General features: G+C 42.4%; 1 protein-coding gene across 5 annotated transcripts; it reads right to left on the reverse strand.

Moving 5' to 3' along the window:
• Nucleotides 1-1,316: 1,316 nt before the first annotated feature.
• On the reverse strand, nt 1,317-22,334 carry LOC117966044 (potassium voltage-gated channel subfamily C member 1-like). Of its 5 annotated transcripts, none has more exons than XM_034911415.2 (4): nt 20,342-22,334; nt 6,895-7,804; nt 5,007-5,238; nt 1,317-2,739 (listed from the first exon to the last, which is right to left on the reverse strand). In XM_034911415.2, the coding sequence occupies exons 1-4, from the start codon at nt 20,945-20,947 to the stop codon at nt 2,736-2,738; spliced, it is 1,752 nt and encodes a 583-aa protein (XP_034767306.1). In that variant the 5' UTR covers nt 20,948-22,334; the 3' UTR covers nt 1,317-2,735. The 5 variants fall into 5 exon arrangements, with proteins under 5 accessions (XP_034767306.1, XP_058860000.1, XP_058859998.1 ...); XM_059004017.1 differs by having other exon boundaries at nt 1,317-5,238; nt 20,342-21,127; nt 21,749-22,333; XM_059004015.1 differs by having other exon boundaries at nt 1,317-5,238; nt 20,342-21,127; nt 21,517-22,333.
• Nucleotides 22,335-23,885: the final 1,551 nt, after the last annotated feature.

Consider the following 23,885-nt stretch of genomic DNA (forward strand, 5'->3'; position numbering starts at 1 on the left):
TGTCTAAATTGCTATTTCAGGTTTTTCACTCCATCTTATCTGTGTGATCCTGTATGACACACGCATCCACAATGTTTAGAATTCACATCCTAGCCCTGTATTTAATGTAGTATGCATTGTTCCTGACTATCTTGTAAGCGCTTTGTGATGGTGGTCCACTATGAAAGGCGCTATATAAAATACAGATTGATTGATTATGAAATTACATTTTCAGCCATTAGGCTCAGCAGCGGGCTTTCGTTTGCTATGGGCCCATCGTGACGTTTGTTTATCCAAACTTTACTCTGCTGTGCCGCTGCAGCTTCTTCGGCTTCGGAATCCCACTGAAATTGAAAAACATAATACACTTCTCCCATAATACACTGCTTCCTTACGGGTAGCCCAGTGTTTCTTATCGCTTATGTGTTTTTGTCTCCTAAGAGAAGAGTTGAGTCGTTTAGCTCTCTCGCTGTCTCTCCAAATCCCTCGTGTCTCAAAGGTACCTGTCAAAAGAGCCTGTGAGCAGTTAATCTCCCATGGCAACGAGCCTGGCTAGGATTATCCTGCTCTCCTTACCTGTGTGATGATGCGTGCTGTCGAGGGGATGCGGTAATGAGCCCTACAGAAACCTGTGCTTTCAACTCTCTGTGGGGCGACAGGATGAGCAACTGCGTAAAAAACAAACAGGTAACCGCCAGTGCAGCCTTCCGTCGGCTGGACGTGTTGTGCTGTTGTAGAAACGAGGGACCCACACACATAAAAACGCCATGTTTGTTACTGGAGTCTGGACGCATACGTTATTAGAAGGGTAATAGCTGATTTCTGTGACGTACATTTGAATCCTCACACTCTCTGATAAGCTTTGCCAGGATTCATAAGGAAAGTGCAGGAAGCGCTGCCTTCACACTGCACAAGGCCTGTACTGTTAACATCAGGGCACAAGCGGGATAAGAAAAAGGAAGTCAGATACAAGGGAAAAAAGCTAATTAAAATTAATAAAACAGAAGATTGAAAACGCACACACCCTGGATCTCTCCTTTAATTACATTTGAACAAATTAATATTACAAAACAAACGTGCCGTTAGAAAGCCATAAAACGCCATTTGGAGTGCATGACGGTTTGGATTAGTTTTGCAATTCATCAAAACGTGCTTTTGCTGGGAACGACGCTGAATAATTAAGAACGTGTTTATTAACTAATTTAATTTAGCTTGTGAGAGGAAGGGGGTTGGGTAGTCTGAAACAGCAATTATATCCTTTCCCTTCTTTATTTAAAAAGCAATGCACCTGCTCAATGTGAAACAACGTACAACCAGGAGACACCAACGACCACCCATCAGATGCAATGACAATGTAAATATCTTTATTGGTTTTCCAGCAGAAAGACATGCCGACAGAACACACGGTATTAACTGTATTGCCGTAGACACACGTGAGATGTGACAGAATCAGTACAATTCATCCAGAGCAGAGGCTACACATTTCAATAGGAGGACCGCTTCTACTGTAGCATCGCTATAGAATGCCTTCTCTTTGAAGACATTTCACAGCATGCTTGTAAAAAAAACACAACAGTAAAAACTACTATGTACTAAATGGAGGAGAGTTAATTGCGACAGGTCAGATGTGCATTGAGTGCACGATGATTTTTGATGTTGCTATATATTATATAGGAGACCGTCTCTCTTCCTATGTTTTAACAGGAATCATTTTGAGCGGCTGTCCGTCTGGATATTCCTGCTACATTGTGTTACTGTGACACAAACGAGGTAAAAACCAGCTGTGCGTGATCTAGACTTGGCTTTTAGAAAGCGAAAGATCTGAAAAGGAACTGAACATGGAAAGAGAGCTTCTGTCTCGAGTCGGTGTCAGAACACCGTTCTGTAGAATTAAGACTGACAAGGATCTGAGAGTCGGAGCCAAGCTGATTTGGAAAAACTGTACGGCAAATGAATTGCAGCTGGGCGGTTTTTAAATTTTTTTTAAAATTATTATTATTTTTACTGTTATGTTTTTATTCAAGCAAAGTCCCACATCTAAATGAAACGATCTCTTTCCTGCCAGAGAACTTGATAGAGAGGATCCAGCATCTGAGTCTAGTTTCACACTCACAAAATACACTGTAATATTTAGACACGTATTCCCTTGTAGTCTAGGAAATGTCTATCTCATGTGCTTGATGGATGATAGGCTGTCTTTCACTGACATAACATCTTCACAACATATTTGAAAAATAAAAATCAAGGATCACCGACTGGTCCATATTACATCGATGAGACAGTAACAAACACCAGATGTATAGTACAGTACAGTCTGTGTAGCAGTTGGGTGTAGTTTTTCTTAAGCCTATTGCTGAGTTACTTACAGTCATGAGAGAAGTTAACATAGTTACTTTATAATACACATAGTTAGAGGTTAGCTCAATATTAATTACACAGAAGACGTATGCTATTTTTCCTGGGCTCGTGATACATATTATACAGCATCAATCATGCAACACGTGTATTATGGGTGAAGAGTGCATATTTGTACAGTACGATGTCTTCAGAAGCATTTATAGGGTCGACAGGACAGTCCTTCAGAGTGAGAATTTGAATTCCCTCGGTTTGGAGAAAGGACCCCCTTCACGCCCTGCCCCTCCCCTCCTGCACTTCATTTCTGTGCCTGTAGGGGGCTCCAGCTGACCCCAGTACCGCTCCCTCTCATGCAAGCGTCGACCTCTGTGTATATTTAGAAGTGAGGGTGTCTTTGCAGTTTATCTGCATTTAAAAAATAGAATCGTTAAGAAAAATAAAAAAATATGTTATGTTACAGCCCTTGCTATTATACATATGAGAAGAATACAAATAAACATTGATATATGCTTTATATATATATTTATAAATCGTACAAATCAGTTCTTGGCTGATCCATGTTCTTTTTCTGTACACATATCACTTGGAAATCTGTATTTTAAACATGGATAGTGTCGCTCTGGTCTTAGGGGGCGCTCTTTGTACTCTGTGCAATATCTTTTGGAATGTTTTTTGAAAAGCACAAAAAAGAAGTGCCCGGTCTTTAATCCTTTTGATCGGGGTGCATGTGCAGAGGAAGCAGGTTCAAACGTGTTGTGGCTATGTCGAGGATACTTCCTGAATGTTTACAGGGTTCTGTAGTTGGTCCACGAATGAGGGTGGCTGCATCCACGACGAGCCCGCCCCCTTGGGTGAAATAACCAGGGCTTCACTTTACATGCTTTTTATATAACGTCTTCCTTTTTTATATAAAAGAAAGTCTGATTCAGCCTTCGTTCCCCTTCAATGCAACGCAGTCAAAACTAGAATGAATAAAGTCGAATATATGCTGTTTTGTTAGGGCTGGGTTTCGCATTAGGAATTAGCTATCTTAATGAAAACGGATGTACCCGGTACTGCGTCCTCTCATGCATGCTACACAGTGAAAGCACGCATGCGCTGTATATAAACGTATAGTAATCAGGACAGTTCTTTTCAATGACCCTACAGGCTACGAAACACTTATATGAGATAACCATCTTCTGATTTAAATGACCACTTAGATCTACAAGTACAGACCATAAATCCCATAGCTGCTAATGCTATAATCGCACAGTCTTTTCCGTATCCCATAGCTGCTAATGCTATCATCGCACAGACTTTTCCGTATCCCATAGCTGCTAATGCTATCATCGCACAGGGTTTTCCGTATCCCATATCTGCTAATGCTATCATCGCACAGGGTTTTCCGTATCCCATAGCTGCTAATGCTATCATCACACAGGGTTTTCCGTATCCCATAGCTGCTAATGCTATCATCGCACACGATTTTCCGTATTCCATAGCTGCTAATGTCTCTCCCGTGGTGGACCTGCAGACTGGAGATACCAGCACTCTTATCAGCAGCTTGTTTGTCTTTCTATTATCTTGCTAATGAGTTTTGTCCGAATCCTGTACCCAAGTAATAGCAGCTTCCAGGAATCGACCATATACAGCTCTGCTCTCATGTTGTGAAGCACAGATAAGACTGGCCTATTAAAGGTGTCTGGAGGAATGTTTGTTTAGCTACAAAAAAATAAAAATAATTGTATCCAAATACAGGACCTGACTGTGGAAGGGAGCTTTACTGAATTCTTAATGCATGCATATGAGAGTAGAACGAGACACACACACACACACACACACGTGCACACGCACGCGCACACACATGTAGTTCTATTGCTTTTATGTGTCAAAGCGATCCTCTAGGACTCATTTTATTCATGCTTACTTTGGCAGCCAAAATTACTCTGCATTATTGTTAAGCACTGAGGATTTAGCACAGGTCAGTTTCTTCTATTATACATTATTTTATTTATTTTTTGGTGCCAATTCATAAAGCCGATGTTTTTTCTACTCAATAAAAATGTCTTCTAATGTCTAATATTGAAGAGGGACTGGGATGACATGTTTTAATTCCCTTTCTAAATGGAATCTGCACTCATTTTAAAAGGTGCCAGGGTTTTCATAAACAGCTTGGCACAGCTTATCACAAGTGAGAAGTTTCTTTCATTCGCAATACTGGTTTGGATTTCTACCAGTAACCCTTCACAGCGAAGGCCTTGACAACTTGTTATGAGATCGTTCGCCCAGAATCATGTCTAATAAATCGTTATGAAACACTGAACACATGTTATGGGTTTTCTTTTACCATATATGTCTGTGCTTGGACTTCTGGGAATGTTATCTGCAAATGTAGCAACACTTCCAGATGTTTTCATTTTCATTCTTTTAGCATGATGCGTTACACTGCCCCCTCCCATTATAAAGCATCTGTCAGGAGCCAAAGTTAAGAGATTACTTCTATACGAGTTCCTCCATATAAAGGTTAATGAGAGCCACAACCACAGCACAAGTGTTTAAAAATGGGGGGAGCACTGCACAGCATGTGTTAAAGCACTCCCTGATGTTGTGTAGTGAACATAGCTGGGCTCTAAACCACACATTACGGGGCTCCCCGCTAATGGGAAACGCCAGCAGACCTTGTGGCTCACAGGAAGTTTTCCTTTCCGTTCCTCTCCCGGTTGCCTGTATCTGTTCGGACGCTGGTGTCAGTGGCGCAGGAGAAATCTCCTGCTGTCAGCAGGAAGCAGGTGGCTTCTTTCTTGCTCTTCCCCCTGGAGCCGGAGCGCGTTGGCCACTTGTCGTCAGGCGACAGGGGCTTGGTCAGCCCTCCAGACTCTTCGTCTGACAGCACCACGCTGGCGTCGCCATTCTGCTTTGAATCTGAGAAACAAAATACAAGGTGCAGTTTGGTGCGGGTGGTGGTGGTGTTGGTACAGGACAGTGCGGTTCATTAGAAGGGCTTTACCAGGGATTAAGGGTCAGGCTTCCTCTTAATGGGCACTAACTGGGAATAAATGTAACAAGGTTAGTTAGATATATTATTCAATTTCAAAAATGCCTTTTTAAAAAACCCATTTTGCTGATACAAACTGGAGTCCACATAAGTAATCCCCACATTCTACACATCTTCACTGATGTACAATCAGACCAGACATGACACAACCTTGGTCCACTAGGAATATGGCTGGCCAGCGGGTCTGATCTAAGTCCACCAAACAGCAACAACATCCAAAACTACTTTGATCACGCCTGTGCAGTCATACTCTGAATGTGCAGAGGTGCGGTTTCTTTCCTGCCCTGTCAGTCTTACTGAAAGCAGGCACCTCTTTTGTGCCAGTTTTTCCGAGAGGTGCCAATGTTTATGATAGAGTCCTGGCCAGCTGGCACCAGCAGCAACATGTCTATGATCTGTAAATCTCACTGCATTCCTTACATTCGTATAACAAATCATCGTCTCCCACGGGCTGCATGCACAGCATGTGCGAATCCCCTATTTAACATGTTGTTTATATGCAATAAACGAAAGGGCCCCATTCAGACTGTTGTAAGGATTTTTTTTGGTTTGGTTTGGTTTTTAATTCAAATCAAGCCTGCAGTTCGCAAAACCCTTTTTCAACAGCTTTAGGGAAGTTTTTAATAGTTAATCTCGTTTATGAGTTCATCTCAAAGCACTACCTTATCAAAACAAAACACTGCTTAAAAACCAAACAGCACTTCAAACTTTTGTGCAAAGAATCAGAAGTTCTAAGCCTGGCACAAAAGAAGTGCAGCTTTTATTCACTTTATTAAACCCTTGCTTTGCAGCGATTGAGGCTCCGTTTGTCTCTCCACCAGTTATCTGAATCATTTGAGGAAACTAAAGTAGAAAGGCTTTGAAGTGCTTTCTTATCCCCAAAGCCAGCGGGCAGTCATTGCCCTTCAGAAAACCGAGGGCACCGAACTGGAAAAACAACTAAATAACTATAAGGTTTTAAAAATCCATTTCCCAGCCCTTTTTTTTATTTTCAATACCATCTTCTGTGACATTTTCACACTTCCATAATTTCAAAAAGTCTCAACACTACAAAGTAGCCCTGTGCTTTTGTATTTCAACTGAAATGTAATGTTCGGTTTTGTTCAGTGAAGTAGTGTATGTAAATATGCTAAAATGTCTCTTTACTGTATTAGTTCCATTACCTACTAAACACAAGCTACCAGGCTTTGAAAACCAGCGTGCTATGTATAGACTTTGTACAGTTATGGCCAAAAGTTTTGCATCCCTATAGAATTAACACATTTTGCTTCATAAAGTCAAATGAAACCTGCTGAATAATGTTACATTAACATATTGAATTACGTAATGCTTTGTAGTTTTCCATATACTTAATGAAAAAATGGACAAAAACTGAATGATGTGACATTTCGAAATCTAACATGAAATACTGTACTACTATTATGACTTCCGGTAGACTTTTGTTTTTAATGATGTCTCAATCCTAAAATTCTAGGTGATGCAAAACTTTTGGCCATCGCTGTCATGCGTGATTTCCTCCCTACCTGACCGGTTCCTCCCAATTGCTTCCTCAGTCGCCAGTGGGCAGGTGTCGCTCTGGGTGCTGTTCCGGGGGGAGCTGATCTCCGACTTCTCCAGCTGGATGTTGGCGTTGGGGTTGTGTTTCTTCTTCTTGGGCAGCTTCTGCTTGGCCATGGCCAGTGAGTAGTACATCCCAAAATTATTGACGATGACGGGCACGGGCATGGCGATGGTCAGCACTCCTGAGAGGGCACACAGAGCCCCGACCAGCATGCCAGACCAGGTCTGGGGGTACATGTCCCCATAGCCCAGGGTGGTCATGGTCACCACCGCCCACCAGAAACTGATGGGGATGTTCTTGAAGTGAGTGTGCTCACTGGCTGTGGGGTCGTTGGCGTTGGCACCCAATCTCTCAGCGTAATAGATCATGGTGGCGAATATCAGGACGCCCAGAGCCAGGAAGATGATAAGGAGACAGAACTCGTTGATGCTGGCCCTCAAAGTGTGGCCAAGCACTCGCAGCCCCACAAAGTGCCGTGTCAGCTTGAAGATCCTGAGGATGCGTACGAACCGCACCACCCGCAGGAAGCCCAGCACGTCCTTGGCCGCTTTCGACGACAGTCCACTGAGTCCCAGCTCCAGGTAGAAAGGCAGGATGGCCACGAAGTCGATGAGGTTCAGCAGGTTCTTGATGAAGACCAGCTTGCCCGGGCAGCAGGCGATGCGGATGAAGAACTCGAAGGTGAACCAGACCACGCAGACGCCCTCCACCACGGTCAGCATGGGCTCCGTCTCCACTTCCAGGTAGGTGAGCGTGTACGTGCTGTTCAGGTACTCCGTCCGGTTCACGATACGGTTGAAGGCCTCGTGTGTCTCCAGGCAGAACGTGGTGATGGAAACCACGATGAAGAACAAGGAGACGAAAGCAATGACCTGGAAGAGGCAGAGAGGGATAGAGGAGATCCTAGTAAGCATCTGCTTTTATGAATGTCCGCTCAGTTAATACTGATTGGTAGACAACTCTGATCTTAATGATAACAGACTATGATCATGTATAGCTGATCCATGATAAACGTAGCCAGATTTTAACCTGTACACAGGCCAAATCACACACTTCTCTAAACAACATGGGCAGATCCATTTCATGCATTGGCAATCCATAGTTATTGACCAGCAATTAGTTATTATGAACAGGTCAAAGAACAAGAAGGATCATGGGTAGCTATGAACAAATTTATTTTTTCTGAAAACACGGAGGACTTTCTTTCCTTCCTTTTCTAGCAGCCCCAGTTCATCTTCTCAACAATGTCAGTATGTGAAAAGCTACCAAGGGACAGTGACAGCAGCAGAGTAATCAAGACTAGCAGAACAGCAGACACTGTTTTTAAAAAGCAGAACATTTGAGTGGAGATCCTTCGGGAGGTATCGATGCACAAATCAAAGCCCTCACGTTGACAGCAAGACAAATGTGTTTATTTTACAGACAGGGTGTGATTATAATATAAGTTCCGTGCTGTGTTTTTTTTTCTTTTGATAGGGATGGCCAAATGTTGTAATTCGAGAAATGATCAAAAAGAGCAGTAATGGAGGTAAAGCTAAGAGGGAAGTGGCTGTCACCGTTTTAAATTATTCAGATGCACAGCTAGGTGATTAGGCACTAATTGACAGTGTGTTCTCTGTTCTTTTGTAATTAAAAGTTAACTGGTTTATATTGCAATCTGTGCAGCATAAACGGATGAGTTATCAATACTTAATGTTAATGGAAAGGGAATACTACATACTAGCTTGAAGAGCAAGCGCAGCTGTTTCTCTGTATCAGTATTCCCATCATGCACACCACAAATGACCAATGTGAGGAAACTCAGGGCTTAAGAACCACAATACCTAAAGAAGTGAACAGCTTTCAGGAGAACTACATTCCTTGCATCCAAGTAGGAGAGCATCTGCTAACCTGCCTACTATTATCCCCATGCTCCAGTAAGCATCGCTATTCCACCCTCCCCCTCATGCCATTTGTACTGATCCAATAGTATATCTGTCTTCTATTCTGTATCTATTTGTATCGCTCCTTTGGTCGTCTCTGTGATGATGGCTGGTCCGCATCATCTCACTGACAGAGCTCAGAACCCCCTGTAACCACGGCGATCAGCTGCACCAATGTAACAGGACAAACCCTGCCTGTTGCTTTACCGCTGAAGAACGAGACATATTGATATTCTACTGACCTTATATTTCGAGAACGAGAGCAGGGCTCATGTGGCACTACTAGAGACACGCTGCCAGTAACTTGACACGGCTTTGTGTTAATGTGCTCTGTTCCTTAAGCTTCGCAGACAGAGCCCAGTATTGTCATTATTTCTGTCGCTCTTTGCTGGAGGGAGCAGAGGGAACCCACAGTGAAGCAATAAGGGAATGCGTCTTTCATTCCAAATGAATTCATCACTGTTCGTTAGTGCCGTCTGAAATTAAAACCGCAAGAGGACGGATGATTATATACTTAGAGGCTCAGCACCAATCATCCAGCATGGTTTCTCTTATACCAGGGATATGGAATTTCAGAGTCTGTGGCTAAAATCACTCCCCTACATTTAAAGAGTAATTGTAGGAATCTGATTCAGTTTTTTTTTTACCAGTGCACCTGTTGCTAAGTGCTTTAGAATTGCTGTAGAAAGCGTTGCATGTCTGTATAAACCACCACTGTCCCAATCAAAGAAGATAATAGTTATGCAAATCTTTCTATAGCTGGGCTATTTTAAATACTCTTGTTTTAGCACTGGAGCTGGTGTTTAGACTCTAAGCTGCCCCTCTGGCTGAATCCACGCTGGAGATCAGGCTTGTCTTTTGGGCAGTGAGAGGAGAGAGGGGGCCTGTGGAGAGGCAGGTCAAATGAGTTTGATGATCTCCAACATGCTAACCTTTAGGTCAGGGCGGGATTCCTGGTGCGCAACAGGAGCCCTAGCAACGCCGCATCGCCACCCTCCACTGGACCAGACCACACAAGTGACCCACATTTCACGGGTCAGACCCGCAAATGGACATTAAAACCTGCAGACCCGTGACAGTCATTGTACAACCAGCAAGATCCGATTTAAGGTCAATCTTGGCTGGTTCCCGTCCTCATTGCACAGCACATGACTAGCGTCTGAATAAGCAGAACAATGGAGACTGTTTGGGTGATTGTAAAAAAAACTGAAGTTTCTCATTATCAACAATGTTGTTTATTTTTTTTCTTGATTCAAAATGTAATTTTAATAATTTAGGTCAGATTAATGATTGTCCAACATGTTCTTGAGCAAGGGGAATATAGATATAATATTGATTGGGTATAATATTGATTGTGTTAGATATTGACTGGTCTTAAAGTCTTTAAGCAAAGAGGAATCAATTCAGATCATTTGGATGTGTGGTGCTGATGCTCAAGGGAGTTTGTCTGATTTAACACAGCTTAGACAGCATCGTTGCCAATGATGCTTGACTTATGGGGCTAAATTATTGAATATAACAGTGTACAGCCTTTCGGTTTGAGTCAAGAGGTTGTGATTTAAGGGTTGAGTTTAGCTTCATTCAGGTGGATGTGAACATTATTTGCTTCTAGGATATTCTTGAAGAAGGCTTGACATCTTGTTGCCTTCAATTTCCCCTGAATCTAAACACAGCCGTCCGAGACCGATTGCTGGATCGAGAGCTAATTCAAGTCAGAAAGCAGACATTCCCCAGGCTGCTGAAATGAGAAAGGCTGCTCAGGGCTGCACACAGACTGATCTGCTACATGACTGGAATGAATCTCTCTGTGGATATTCATCTTCATCTCTGTCATCATCATTACCATCTGCACCATCCTCCAGCCAGCTAGTATGGAACGTGGCCAACCAACACACAATCGGTTCTGAGCCGCAAGAAGTACAGCAGGTCTGTTTTGCCACGCAGCTCGGAAATTGTTTTATTGATTTGTCCAATGTGTTGTTTTTTTTTAGTTGGAGCAGTGTGGAGCAGTGGCACGTTCTGAAGGTAGCTAAGCTGGTAAATAGGAGAAATTGATCTATTCTGAATCCATTATCCCATATGGAATAACAATACGACATTGATAATTGTATAGTCCTTTGTCTTATACAGTGAAACCTACATGAATCAAAAGTTGTAAAATCAATTTGTCTGGATATTAATTATGACTGTCAAATTGTTAATATGACATTCCCAAATCACGAAAAGTGCCCGACTTTCCAAAACCAACGGAGCATTCAAACCCTCCTGCAAAACCGGCTTAAAAAGGGAACGCTCAGCGATGCAACTGTACAGCAGTACAGTCCTGCGCCAGGCTTGCATGCAATACTGCATTGGCATCCTGGCGAGCTAGGAGGCAATTTGGTATCAGACCCTGAGGAGAAACAATTGAAACTGCTTGAGATCTCACTCCAGTCTGCAGCCCCCGACCACTTCACACCCATCAATAAACGTCCATCACTTGAAAGATTCAGGAGCAGTGTGTGTGTGTGTGTGTGTGTGTGTGTGTGTCAGTATCGGCTTGTGTCATCCTGCTAATACCGGGTATTCATTTGCAATGCTACAACTACAGCTATTAGGGAAAGCTCCCCAAATTGAGTTTTAAAAAGGCAATCTATGGAGTCTTTTTCCAAGAGAAAATACACATTGATATTCTGACAGGCTGCTTTATCAGTATGGATGAGTTTTCCACTAACGGTAGGCAAATGAAGCTGTACCCCATCGGAGCATTGCTGTGTGAGTGTGTATATCTGAATGTGTGAGTGTGTGTCTCTATTTAAGTCTTTTGTTTTCGTTTATACTATGTCTGTTTGTATGTCCATGCCACTGTTGCTGTGTCTGACTCTTTCTGTTTGTGTGTCTCTTTGCTGATTTGTGTCTTCTGGGTTTCAGACCACTGCATAGCAAAGTGCTCCGACTTTTCAAACTTAAAAACTCAGGAGACAGTACCTGAGGGATTTGAAAACAATTGTCACATACAAGATCTACAAATAATGGCTTTTAGCATAGTGGCAACACTATGGTACTCAAGATGGTATGGCTGCAGAGACCATGCACAGCGCTCCGGGGAAACCACGCAATAAACATTAATAACATTAGCAAAAAATATAAGCTTTGGGTTCATCTATCCTGGCTGCAGTATTTATTAGGACACCGGCTGGCAATATCCTCTCAGTGCATCTCCGATTACACGTTAAAGGGAAGTGGTTTTATCCATAGTGTTCTGCACAGTTATCAGCTGCAGGATATAAACCAAAAACATGTCTCATGTAAACGGCCGGAGATTCTTGATAATAAATGGACACTTTAACAAGCTTAGCGGGCTGTTATATTATCTGTCATGAGCATAACAAATGGTAAAGGCCTTCAAAGCGCTTGTTCAGTCAGACTTGGAAGAGTTTACTCTAGGAGTGTTGAACTGGGACCCTGTTCAGCATCTCTCTCCCTGAGCGCGGTGGTTTGACAGGGGCATGTAGTTCCAATAGCAACCCCCACATTGCTTTCTTGTATTATTTTTCTTTGAGCTGCGGTGCTTGGTAATTTTAGGGACAATGTGGCTAAAGTCAAAATGGGGAAGGCCAGCCCGGGCACTGCCTTTCTATCTCAGTCATCCAGACCAAAACAACCAATCCTCGCTGCCATTCAGTCCTGGGCCTCTCTCAAGCAGAGATGAGCAGCGCTGCCAAATTGCTTTGCTCTGTTTTATAAAGGGCTCTCTAGGATGATCCCTCTTGAAGGAGGATTGACTCTGTGTAAACCAGAGACAGCTGTAGTGTGAACTACTGTCCATCATGGGCTAAGGACTGTGTAGACTGTATACAAGCAACCAATTATAAAAACAATCAACTCATTCTTAATTCTTTATTATTTTATTATCAGAGCCAACAAGTCACTGTCAGAATTCTTTGCTTGTAAACTTATGCAGCAGATAATGTTATATATAACACACTGTGGTGCAGTGACAACTCTGCAGTATGATACCAAGGGGTATTAACTTTGAATGAAATAAACACAGAGTGGAATTACGTACTAATGCAGTCGTAGGGTAATTGTAGCTCTTGAATGAGAAAAGCTACCTTCTGGAAAAACGTTTGTGTTGTATTGTGGGCAGCGTTACGTTGGTGAAAAACCCCGGAGCGAATTTCACAGCCACACCCTCTGAGCTTCCCTCGGTTTAATGCTATTGAACAGAGAGCGCTGGGTCTTCACAGCAGAGTGCACTCCACTCTAATGCAAGCTCCTGACCTTGCACTGCACAGCCGCTCCTCTCTTAAAGACGAGACGGCTGCTGTGGGCACAACATACTGGCTTAGGAGCTGCCATTAATAATTCATTGCATCCAAACAGTAGACAACACGTCTGCCGAGCGCACCTCCTGCTGAAAGATGTTTTCCTCAAAGGAAATTGTACAGCAGCTGGGTTTAATGAAAGTGTGCACCTGTCATCTGGCTAATTATACAGGCAGAAGCAGGTTCTGGAAAATATTACACAGTGCAGTAAAATATAAGCAATTGTAAACCGGTGAGCTGGGGAGACCAAACACCTGCTTAATATAACAGTATGGGGGTCTGTATTTCTGCTCTGCACACATAGACACACACACACACACACACACACACACACACACACACACATGGCTCATTCATTACAAACTTGCTGGTTCACAGTGCAGGTTTTATCAGAACAAAAAGGAGAGCCATCCATCAAAACAAACAACTAATTCTTCATTATGTTTTTACAACCGAACCGACAAGCCGTTGCTAAGGTCACTTTACAGCACATTACGGTGCAGAGACAACTCTCCAACACGACGACAAAGGGTATTAACACTGAATTAAATACACACACAGTGGACTGATGCTGCATGTTTTAACTGCACCACAGCAGCAGATCACAGAACTCCTAATAATAATGCAGTCCTGGGGATATTATGAGAACTGTGTGATTAAAGTGCTCTTAATTTGCATTTATAATTTCATTATCATCCTCAAGTTTAAAAAACAATTACAACTTGAGTAACAACTGCCTTTGTACTAATAGGGAATAACAGAAATAACACAGCAGAAAATGCAAATCTACGTACAACTTAAGACATGCAACCCCAAACACTATATAACAATTTTTGAATTCCTATCGTTGTTTCATTATATCACCCTGCCTCTGGAGATCCTAACCTAGCCCAGTCTTATTCACAGTTATTACTGTGTAACAGAGAGAGTTCCAGGTCAGTAGATTTCGTACAGAGTAAAGCCTGCTCTATCACAATTACTGTCTAATTCTGATGTTCAGGTGATTTGATTCCTGACACTCCATTCCCTACAGCTACTTCTCATATGAAAAAAAAAATGCAGTCAGATTGCTTTGAATCTTCAGGTCTCTTTATAGCCTACTGCTTTGATTTGATGGAGTTGTTTTTTTTTTTTTGTTTTGTTTTCTCAGTAACATCAGCATTAGCATTAGAAAGCCTGCAAGCCCAGATCCTGCTATCTGATAAATTGTTGACACTGAAAGCAGCTCAGTTGCTATAGTGTGATCAGCCCCTTAGAATACAAAACGGGCAGACGGTTCTTTAAAAACAGGACGTGCACGAGGCCTGACCTTTACCGTGGTGCTCCTCCAAGGTTCTTCTGAAATCAGGAGAGAATTTTCATTTAGAATTCTCTTCTTAGTGTTCCATTCAACTGATGGAAACAGCAGCAAACCTAATTACTGTTCACATCATTAATGTAATCACACGTGTACATTGAAGCATTTTTTTTTGTGGAATTAAATTTGCGAGAACCAATAAAAACGTACCTTTAAAAAAAAAAAATAGGCTCCTTATTAAAAAATGAGTTCTTATTGCATTTAAAGAGAATGCAGGACACGGGTGCTTAACGTATTTTAAAATACTTGTTTATTTCAGAAGGTGGTAACCTTACAAGCCCACAGTTAAACAGAAACACAGGATCTGTATGCATTTCCTGTTTTGATCACAGAGCTGTACAGACCTTCCATTGATATTTATGCTGCGGAAAAGATCGTGCTGTGTGGTTCTCTCAGAGTGAAGAGAAGGGCGAGGAGGGTTACACTGGCCAAGAGAAGACTGAAGCAAAGACGCCGTCCTTCTGCTGTAGCTGAACTGCAGTCTAAACTATGGAAGGATGCAGTAAACATAAATATCAGCGGGACAGGGTTTTAGGACACAGTTCAAGCTGCGATAATCCCATTTAGGCACAATGCATCTATTCATGTCGTTTCATAAAGATCCACTGTGGTAGTTCATGGCGGTCTGCCAGTCATTCAAGAGTTTACGCAGTACAGTAGGCCTATTCACCACGGTCAGCCAATCAATGCTACGTTACAGTAAAAGTCTGAATCTGGTCAATCTTAAGTATTACCAGTAACTGTCAGCATTTACCAAGTAAGCTGGAAAATGTCTGGAATTATGAAGAAATCTATATATGGCTTTTCTGACATTTACAGAAGGTAAAGGCACTTGGTTATTCTTGAGATTTACCAGTAAATATCCAAAAGCGTGATCTTGTTAATTTCGGACATTTACCATTTTGCTTGGTACATGTTGACATTTTCCAGTAAATCTTAAGCTTTGCCAATGTTCGGACGTTTACCGTAACACGTACAGTAATGTGAGTTAACGTGTCGGCCTGTGAATGACGTCTTCTCATTGTGCTTTGCTGTCATGTATTGTGTCACACGGTAAAAAGGTTCCCTCTTTGACTTGCTTTTGTTTTTAATGTACGTTTAACCATGTCACCCTTACAGTTTGTAAGGACTCCATGCAAAACTAGACCAAATAACTAAGCCCACTTAATGGCGCACCACCAGCCTGTTGGTGTGGGCGGTTGGGTGCTTAAAGTCTAAAGGCTCAACTACCCTGGACCTGTGGTGCCTTTATCTAACGGTGCCACACACTGCAAAACAAACAGACTCACAAAGTGGATGTTCTTCCCATCCCTAGCTTCTGGGAGTTGGGGGGAGGGAGTTATTTTCCAGTGCGTTGCTGATTCGATTGGCTCTGCATTGGGGTAGATTCTTTTCGCTTGCTGTCAGAAAGCCTCTATAAAAGCAGAGCTCTGAATAGCTCCGGGACACGGGCTAACCCACCGCTCATACTGAGCCTGAACTCGCCTCCCACTGGGCTCCCTACAGAGGAGACACGGCAGCTTCCGAAGGTGGCTGCTACTTGCTTGATAAATATCAGACGAAGCTCGGGAGGAATGCCTGGGTGTGATGTGTGCACACGAGTGTGTGCGCTTCTCTGGGCTTCAAAACAAAGCATATCCACAGCAGCGTGTTGGAGTCAGTGGAGTGTGGCAGCCCTTTGCACCTGCTCCCACACTGCCGATCCTCGCAGTGCCATGGTGCCCTATTGGAACCAGTTGTACCGCATCAGGACCACTGTGGAATATTTGCTTCACTGACGTTGCTGGTAATTCTGCTATTTCTATGCTCCAGTAATGTTTGCAAAGCTAGTATTTATATATAGCTTTGATGTGCCAAAAAAAATGCTTAGGGTCTGATTTTCTACTGTGGGCGAAATACCAATGTAACACATTTACTATGGTGAGGGCAATTTGCCAGTGATTTTCCTATAGCCTATAGGTGATAACAGAGTAAGAGTTTGAAAGAATTCCCTGATAAAGTGGATGAGATTTTGCAGGCAGCTGCAGTAGCCCATGCCCTCCCACCCTCAAAATAACGAGACCAGGGACCAGCTGATGCCAGCTGCCCGCAGTGCCACGTCTGTCAGCCATGCCCACCGGTGACAGATGACCTTCGACTGCCTGCCTGTCAGCTCACCTCCGCTGCACTGAAACACACTCCGTCAATTACCGATTCATTCCAGCGGGAAGCCGGTCGTCTTCCATTTGCTCTGAAATTTCAATCCCAGAACATCAAGATAAGGGTAAGCAACAGTAGGGTAAGCAACAGTAAACCACCCATGCATACCTCGCTTAATTGTTGATATTTGTGGAGATATTTGTATAAAAACTCTTTTATATTCTTTAAGACATGACCACTGATGTTGTGCAGAAAAATCTTCTTACGTTTTTTGTTTTGCTAAAAAACATTTTGATTCAAACAAATCAAAGGAAAAACACAAACAGTTAAGCGAGGTATGCATGGTTGGTTTACAATGGCTAAGAACTATTTTATGACTCTGTCCAGTCATTATATACAGCATCCCAAGCCTGCAGGCATACTGGTCGTTGACCTTCAGGAATCTCCCCATGCTTTTTCATGCTGTTCTCTGGCAGGTTCTCCCCCGGGTTGCTGCAGCTTGCAGCACGCACAATCATCACACCTCTCGTGATAGCAGAGACGGGAGGCTGGGTACAGCGATGCAGAACTCACAGAATCAGCGTGAAGGTCGGTTTGTTTGCTCGGAAAGAAAACCCCCAATGAAAAAGGTCACTGATTACGAGAGCCGGCTGTAGCCCAGGGATGAATAGGACTGATTGGTTCTAGAGATCAAAGCCGAGGATAAAGAAAATATCCTTAAAAAAGAATGCAGTTGACACACAGATATACTGCAGATCTTATACACTGCACAACAGAGAATATTAACACTAGACACATAGGTTTGCATACACAAGTTTAGATCATGTGTTTAGATGTGATTAAGATTTACACACATGCAATTTTGACTTGCGCACATTTAGCTAATAGGCTTGTTAGCAAGACATGGCTAAACGTGAAAGAGTCACAAATACAAGCATGCATGCAGGACACTAGGGCACAGATGCATGTGAAGATAAACCTGCTTTGAGACAAAATAGAGCCACATGCCTAGAAGATAAATGTGCTGTGTGAATACATTTAGTTTTTATATTAAAGCCACGGCAGCATCTTTTGTTTCAGCATTATTTAATATTACGAAATATCCAACTGTAAGCATCGGGAACAAACCATTACAGCCATTTCACAAAACTGCAACCAACGTTGCTCGATTGACTTTAATCACGATTGCGCTGCGATGATAGAAACAAATTAAGAATCCTTTAGATGTTTCTCAGCGTGCTCGTTATCTCTGTGAAGCTATTCAGAATTTTATTTTTTCCTAGTAACTGGTTGATGGATTTTGGTCAAGTCGACTCTGAAAGGATCCAAATGATTCAGATTCAACAACATGGCTGGGTAACCACACCACTCTCTGTGTCGGTGTCTCCCGCCATCTGCCAAAATCCATCTTTAAATATTTTCCAGCGGTGTCCTGGTTTCTGCGCTGTGCTTCGAGTATTGGCTAGTGTTAACTTCAACTCCTTTTAGGATCTGAAAAGCTCTCCCAATTCTTCTTTGTTCTAGGCTAAATAGATTCAGTTTCCTTAACCTATCTTTCTTTAAACCCAGGGACTCTCCAGGACCATGGTATTAAAGAACAGAGTATTCTACCTGCAGTCCTGCCAGAGCACTGCAGAACCTATACAGCATCTGTATGGGATTAATATACTACCTATATACATATACGTAATCAAAGCACTGTCCTTTATGGGCAATGGAAAGAAATGTAGATTTCTGTATTAGACCTAAGCCCAGTTCAGGTTAATCAGGCTCACTGTAAAACCTTTAACTGCTCTACAATGTGACTCACATCCCCATCTCTTCAGTACACATCCACGTTTGTTTTCTTCTATTAATTGAATGATATGAGATTGAATTGTTAATGTCAGCTGTTCTCAAAGCGCTGCCATGCCTCGTTTTAAATAGCGGTGTTGTATTTTAAGACATAGACATGGTTTGAGTGGAGATCAATTCAATCCCATCTCCATTCACTGTCTGCTTTGCCCTTTAATCCCCCTCATTGTTAACTTTCTCAGTGAGTCATTGATACCCCTGTACACGCTCGCATACACACAGACACACACACACGCAGATTCACTGTCTCTCCCTCACTGTGTAGTGCATACACACAGACACACACTCACGCAGATACACTGTCTCTCCCTCACTGTGTAGTGCATACACACAAACACACACTCACACAGATACACTGTCTCTCCCTCACTGTGTAGTCAGTGCTCCAATGGGCAGCTAAAAGCCCCTGCCTGCAGCAACAATAACAGAGAGCCTAGTTTTCCAAACCGAGTTTAAGAAACGGCAATACTTCCCAATCGTCCCATCTACAGCAAATCCTCCAAAGGCGTGTGAGATTGCTAGCAGTTGAAGGGCCAACTCCTCACCTGGATTTATCCCTTCTGAAAGGATCTGTCGTTTGCATTAATGGAATGATTCCCCAGTGATTGAATGGCTTGTGCAATGACACTGAAGACACCTAGTCTGCACATCGTTAACATATTATCACATGTATACTGAGCTGTGCCTGTACTGAGGCATTATGGAAATAATGCCATTTCACTAGCACTTGCATTCTCATTATAAGACAGACAGAGAGAGAGAGAGTGTAGGGTGAAATACAAACAGTTTGAACCTGAAATAGAGCTGCTGTGTTATTTAATGTGCTCGAGACTAAAACAGGTGGGCAAACATTAATACTCAAAAAACAATTGAGCTGCTATAAGATCCTGTTTCTTATCAACTGCTAAATTATCATCTCAATACAAGGTAATCCCTATTAAATTATTATAGGTAAATAAAATAAAAAGCACTCCATAGCTGCTCTATTCTTTGAAACAGTGCTTTGTGCTGTAAGTAAACAGATGGCAATGGGACCTCATACCTGCATCACAAAACAACAACCACATGTGAAAGATCTCAGTAAACACCGTACGGGTGTGTCTCTTTAATTAACGCCTATTTTTTGAAAGGAGAAAAAAAACCCTGTTTATATTGTAAAATAAATAAATAAATAGAACCAAACAATTCAGTAATATAATGTAAAGTTGCTAAAGCACGCTGCGCATGCGCATTGCCCTAACATTGATTTTTTTTTGTTCCCTTTTCCAAAAAATAGGAGCGAATAAAAGTCTGGATTTTAAAAAATACTTTCGGTGTACTGGTGTTACCTAAAAGGTCAGTTTAAATGCGATTTTATCCTCCGCACCTATCCACAATCGGCTGTATTTTGTCATGTTTAAGTATTTAAGTCAATAGCTTAAAAAAAAGTTTGAAAAAAGTCCGTGCACCGTAATCAGTGTAGACATACAGTTGGGCGCCATCACCATAATATACAGACCCATACCGCGATTGCAGATTTGAACCTAATGAGAGCTACAGAGGGGGTCCAGCCAAATAGATAACAACATTAAATAGTATTTACAAATAAGGGACTGTTTTCAAAAAGCATCAGCATGCCAGGAAATTCATGACAATTCAAAGTAACGACCGGCCCGCTGATGTTTCATCTGCTGAAAAGCGAATGAGAGTAAAGCTAAGCCTATGCGCGTCCAATTTCAATAAACACCTGTAGATTCGCCTCACCTGCTTGTTCATAACAAACTGTCTGGGGGTAGCGGTACAGGACAGGGAAAATTGTTTTACTCGTGTTTAATCAAATATTCAGCTTACCCTGGCTGCCATAGACGAGTAAGGGTCTTCGAAAAGGGCCCATATTTTAGGCTGCAAGACCTCCCAACAGCCTCGTGATCGATCTGGGCAGCCATCAATAGCCAGGCGCCATGGCACGTCCTTGCTATCATCCCCATCGTCCAGGTCTGTTGGCTCGAAGATATCCAACGCTTCTTCAGCGTCCCTGTGCTGGCGGTACGTCATCCAGCAGCAGGGCTCCACGTCGGTCTCGTCTATCCCCCAAAAGGCCAGTTCTTCCTCGAACAGCGGTCCACAGACGTCGGCCGGGCAGTGGAGTTTGCCAGTCCGGTAGTAGTTTAAAACATATGCAAAGATCCCCGGGTGCCGGTCGAAGAATAACTCTTTGTCGCTAGTGTCGAAATCCAAGTTGCCCTGGGGGTCCGGGTCGGCCAGCTTTGCCAGCCTGGTGCCTGGCAGCGTCCGAAGGGTGCTCTTGTAGGTTTCGTGCCGGGTACCGCCGACGTTGATGATAATCTTTTCTGAATCTTGTCCCCGTCCCATTTCTTCTTTCAGACATGTTTTGGATGGAGGCTTGTTGCCAGACTTGCGCCCTCGGTAAGATGAGACACACACCGAACTGATCATAGATTTCGATGGATCGGTCGCCCTGTCCCGGTGTTGTGCTCTTCAGTTTGCTCCCACCTGCTGTATGAAGTGTCCCTTCCTTTAACTCAAAGAGACGCTCGGGGGGTATTACATCAGGAGTCAGGGGGGCTACCTGGGATCATCTGTCCTTGCGTCATTGATAATTGATCCTGATGGCGACTGAAATAAATGTGACTAATCAAAACAAGTCCTGTTCGATATCAAAACAGAAAAATCTTTTTATTGCAGTGATGAACAAGGAGTGAAATGATACTCGCTGTACAGGAGAAATGTAATAAAATTCTCTAAAATAACCACTGGTTCTAAAATATTAATAGATGTATTCATATATATATTTATTTTAAAAGACTAGCAGCAACAGGCTATGGATTGGTATAATGAAATAAAGCTATTCTGATATATAGCCAGGTGCCTGTATTATTAAATGAAACTTTGTTAAAAATGAGTAGTGATGAAATAATAAAAAATACGATTTTAATAGCTTTAATATGATAAAAGATTTGGCAAAATGGCAGAATAGTTGATAATCACAAGGTCTTGCTGTTTACCTCGAATTTCTCAACTGCGCTGAAGAATCGATAGTTACCGTCAACACCTACAGCATGCAGATTCCCTTTCCTTAATTAATAATAAAAAACCCTTTTTGCATCTGTAGTACAGTATTTATATGAGATTGTACACGCCTTGAGATTCAAACGTAACTCCAGATCTGTAGTCTTCTGTACAGGAGATTTTCATCCTTGTTGCTTTCTAATTTCAAGTCGGTTCGTTATCTCTCACCTTTCTCCGCTTGTGTTGTTGATATCCACCAATATTAATCGAAAAGGCTATATTTGAATGCAAAACGGATATACTTTTAAAGCCAGTTATCATTGCAATAGCAATCCAATTGAAATTGCGTTATCTAGCTGACTTCGTTCTTGTGGTTTTTTGTTGCCTCACCCCTGCATAGATCTCGCCAAAGCACAAAAAGGCGTAAAATTACTTTCAGAAAAAAATGACCTGTTGCTTCTCCTCAAATCTGCCTTCCCGTATGTACCCAGGCGAGACGATCCAGACGGAGGCTTCGGAAGACAGCTGCTATGATCTCTTTTATTGTCGATTCTCTTTTCGGTGTTTTAAAGCAGCCCCAAATCTCTCGCTGACTTATTTTTTATTCAGTCACAGTTGAAACTCGACCCTCCCCTTGATATGTTCCGCCTGATTTCCAGTCTCAGTCTCAGTCTCAGTCTCAGTCTCAGTCTCTCTCTCTCTCTCTCTCTCTCTCTCTCTCTCTCTCTCTCTCTCTCTCTCTCTCTCTCTCTCTCTCTCTCTCTCTCTCTCTCTCTCTCTCTCTCTCTCTCTCTCTCTCTCTCTCTCTCTCTCCCCTGCTTCTCCTGGCAACAGCAACCTGATGAATGGGCGTGTTGCTTCTGTCCCCTCGGGAGAGGACAGCACCTCTGTCCAGTGGTGGTTGACTCCCTTCGGAAGATACTCTGGTTGAAAACTATATTCAGGCTTCTATAGGGAAAGTGACTTAACGAATCTGTCTGTTTAAAACGACAACAACTAAATATTCAGCACCAATTGACTATGGTTTTCCTATTGTCGGTAGCCTATCATAAGCGAGGAACCAGAGCTGCAGAGAGTATTTTGTAGACATGGGTGTTGGCAAGGAGTATGATTCCAAAGCAACCGTTTTAGACGTTGTGCGGTTCTCATGTCTTCCATGTTATAATGGCAATATACACATGCGATGTTTTGCGGGTTGCTCTCTTAACAATGCAATGGCCATGTGTTTATTTAGCAGGCAGCCACATTATTATTTATTACATCAAAAAAATTACATTGGAGGCAGTGTGGTCCAATGGCTAAAATCCAGGGCTTGTAACCTAACTAACTGACTCACTGTGTGACCCTGAGCAAGTCACTTAACCTCCTTGTGCTCCATCCTGTGGACATATATAACACAGTTCACAGCCTAGCCTGGAAAGTGCTTTGTGATGGCACATAATTAGTTTAGATAGATAGATAGATAGATAGATAGATAGATAGATAGATAGATAGATAGATAGATAGAGGGAGGGATGGATGGTGGATGGATGGTGGATGGATGGATGGATGGATGGACGGATGGATGGACAGATGGGCGGATGGATACTGTAATCTATTTGTTTTAAGGAGGCACTGGTAATTAGTGCCCTTACCTGCCCTTACTCCAGTCCCCAATGAAACAGAACATTATGGAAACACACGCTTCATCACTTAGCATGACTGTTTCCTCTCCTATTAAAGTTAATGGGCCCTATTCTGAAGCAATTTCAAAGATGCATTTTCTAATAATGCTGTTGGTGTTCTAATGACTATTCATTTAGGCATGCAAGCTAAGTGTCTACAGTGTTCTTCCCTCAGATAACTGTAAGCAGTAGCCGACGATCATCCAGTTACATTTCCATGGAGTTGTATTGTATTGTATTGTAGTTTGCTATTAAATGTCAAGCCGTCACACTCAGTATGGATCAAATATGATGATGCACTAATGGATTCTCATCAAGCACGAGAAATACTAGAACTTAGCCAAAAATCATGAAAGGGCTGGATCCTTTTGAGATGCATGAGTGCATTGAGAGATTATATGTATTATTTTGCCCTCAGGTTAACCATTCACATCTTAGTTTCCTTGAGGTTCAATTTCCCTTAAAAGTAAAGCTTTTAGCCTTCAACTGCGTTCTATATGGAATGTGACGTCATCAATTACGAGACCGTTAGTGCTTTAGTTTTATTTGGATGATCGCCTTTACCTTGTTTTAATTTCCCGTTCCTCTCCAGTTTCTCTGAGATACGAATGTACCAGCTTTACATCTTTTTTTTTTTTTTTTAACGTATTCTCATTTTGTTGATCGTTAATGAACATTTCTGAACTGTGGTTGTTTTCAAG

Source organism: Acipenser ruthenus, chromosome 29 (genome assembly GCF_902713425.1).
Source record: "Acipenser ruthenus chromosome 29, fAciRut3.2 maternal haplotype, whole genome shotgun sequence".
Lineage (NCBI taxonomy): Eukaryota > Metazoa > Chordata > Actinopteri > Acipenseriformes > Acipenseridae > Acipenser > Acipenser ruthenus.

What these genes read in the sequence shown, in the direction of transcription:
- LOC117966044 (XM_034911415.2), bottom strand. Translation starts at nt 20,947, where the DNA reads ATGATCAGTTCGGTGTGTGTCTCATCTTACCGAGGGCGCAAGTCTGGC. An exon ending in ACTCGTCTATGGCAGCCAGG is followed by an intron (nt 7,805 to 20,341) that starts GTAAGCTGAATA and finishes TGCCTCTTCCAG; the next exon opens with GTCATTGCTTTCGTCTCCTT. An exon ending in AATTGGGAGGAACCGGTCAG is followed by an intron (nt 5,239 to 6,894) that starts GTAGGGAGGAAA and finishes TTTGTTTCTCAG; the next exon opens with ATTCAAAGCAGAATGGCGAC.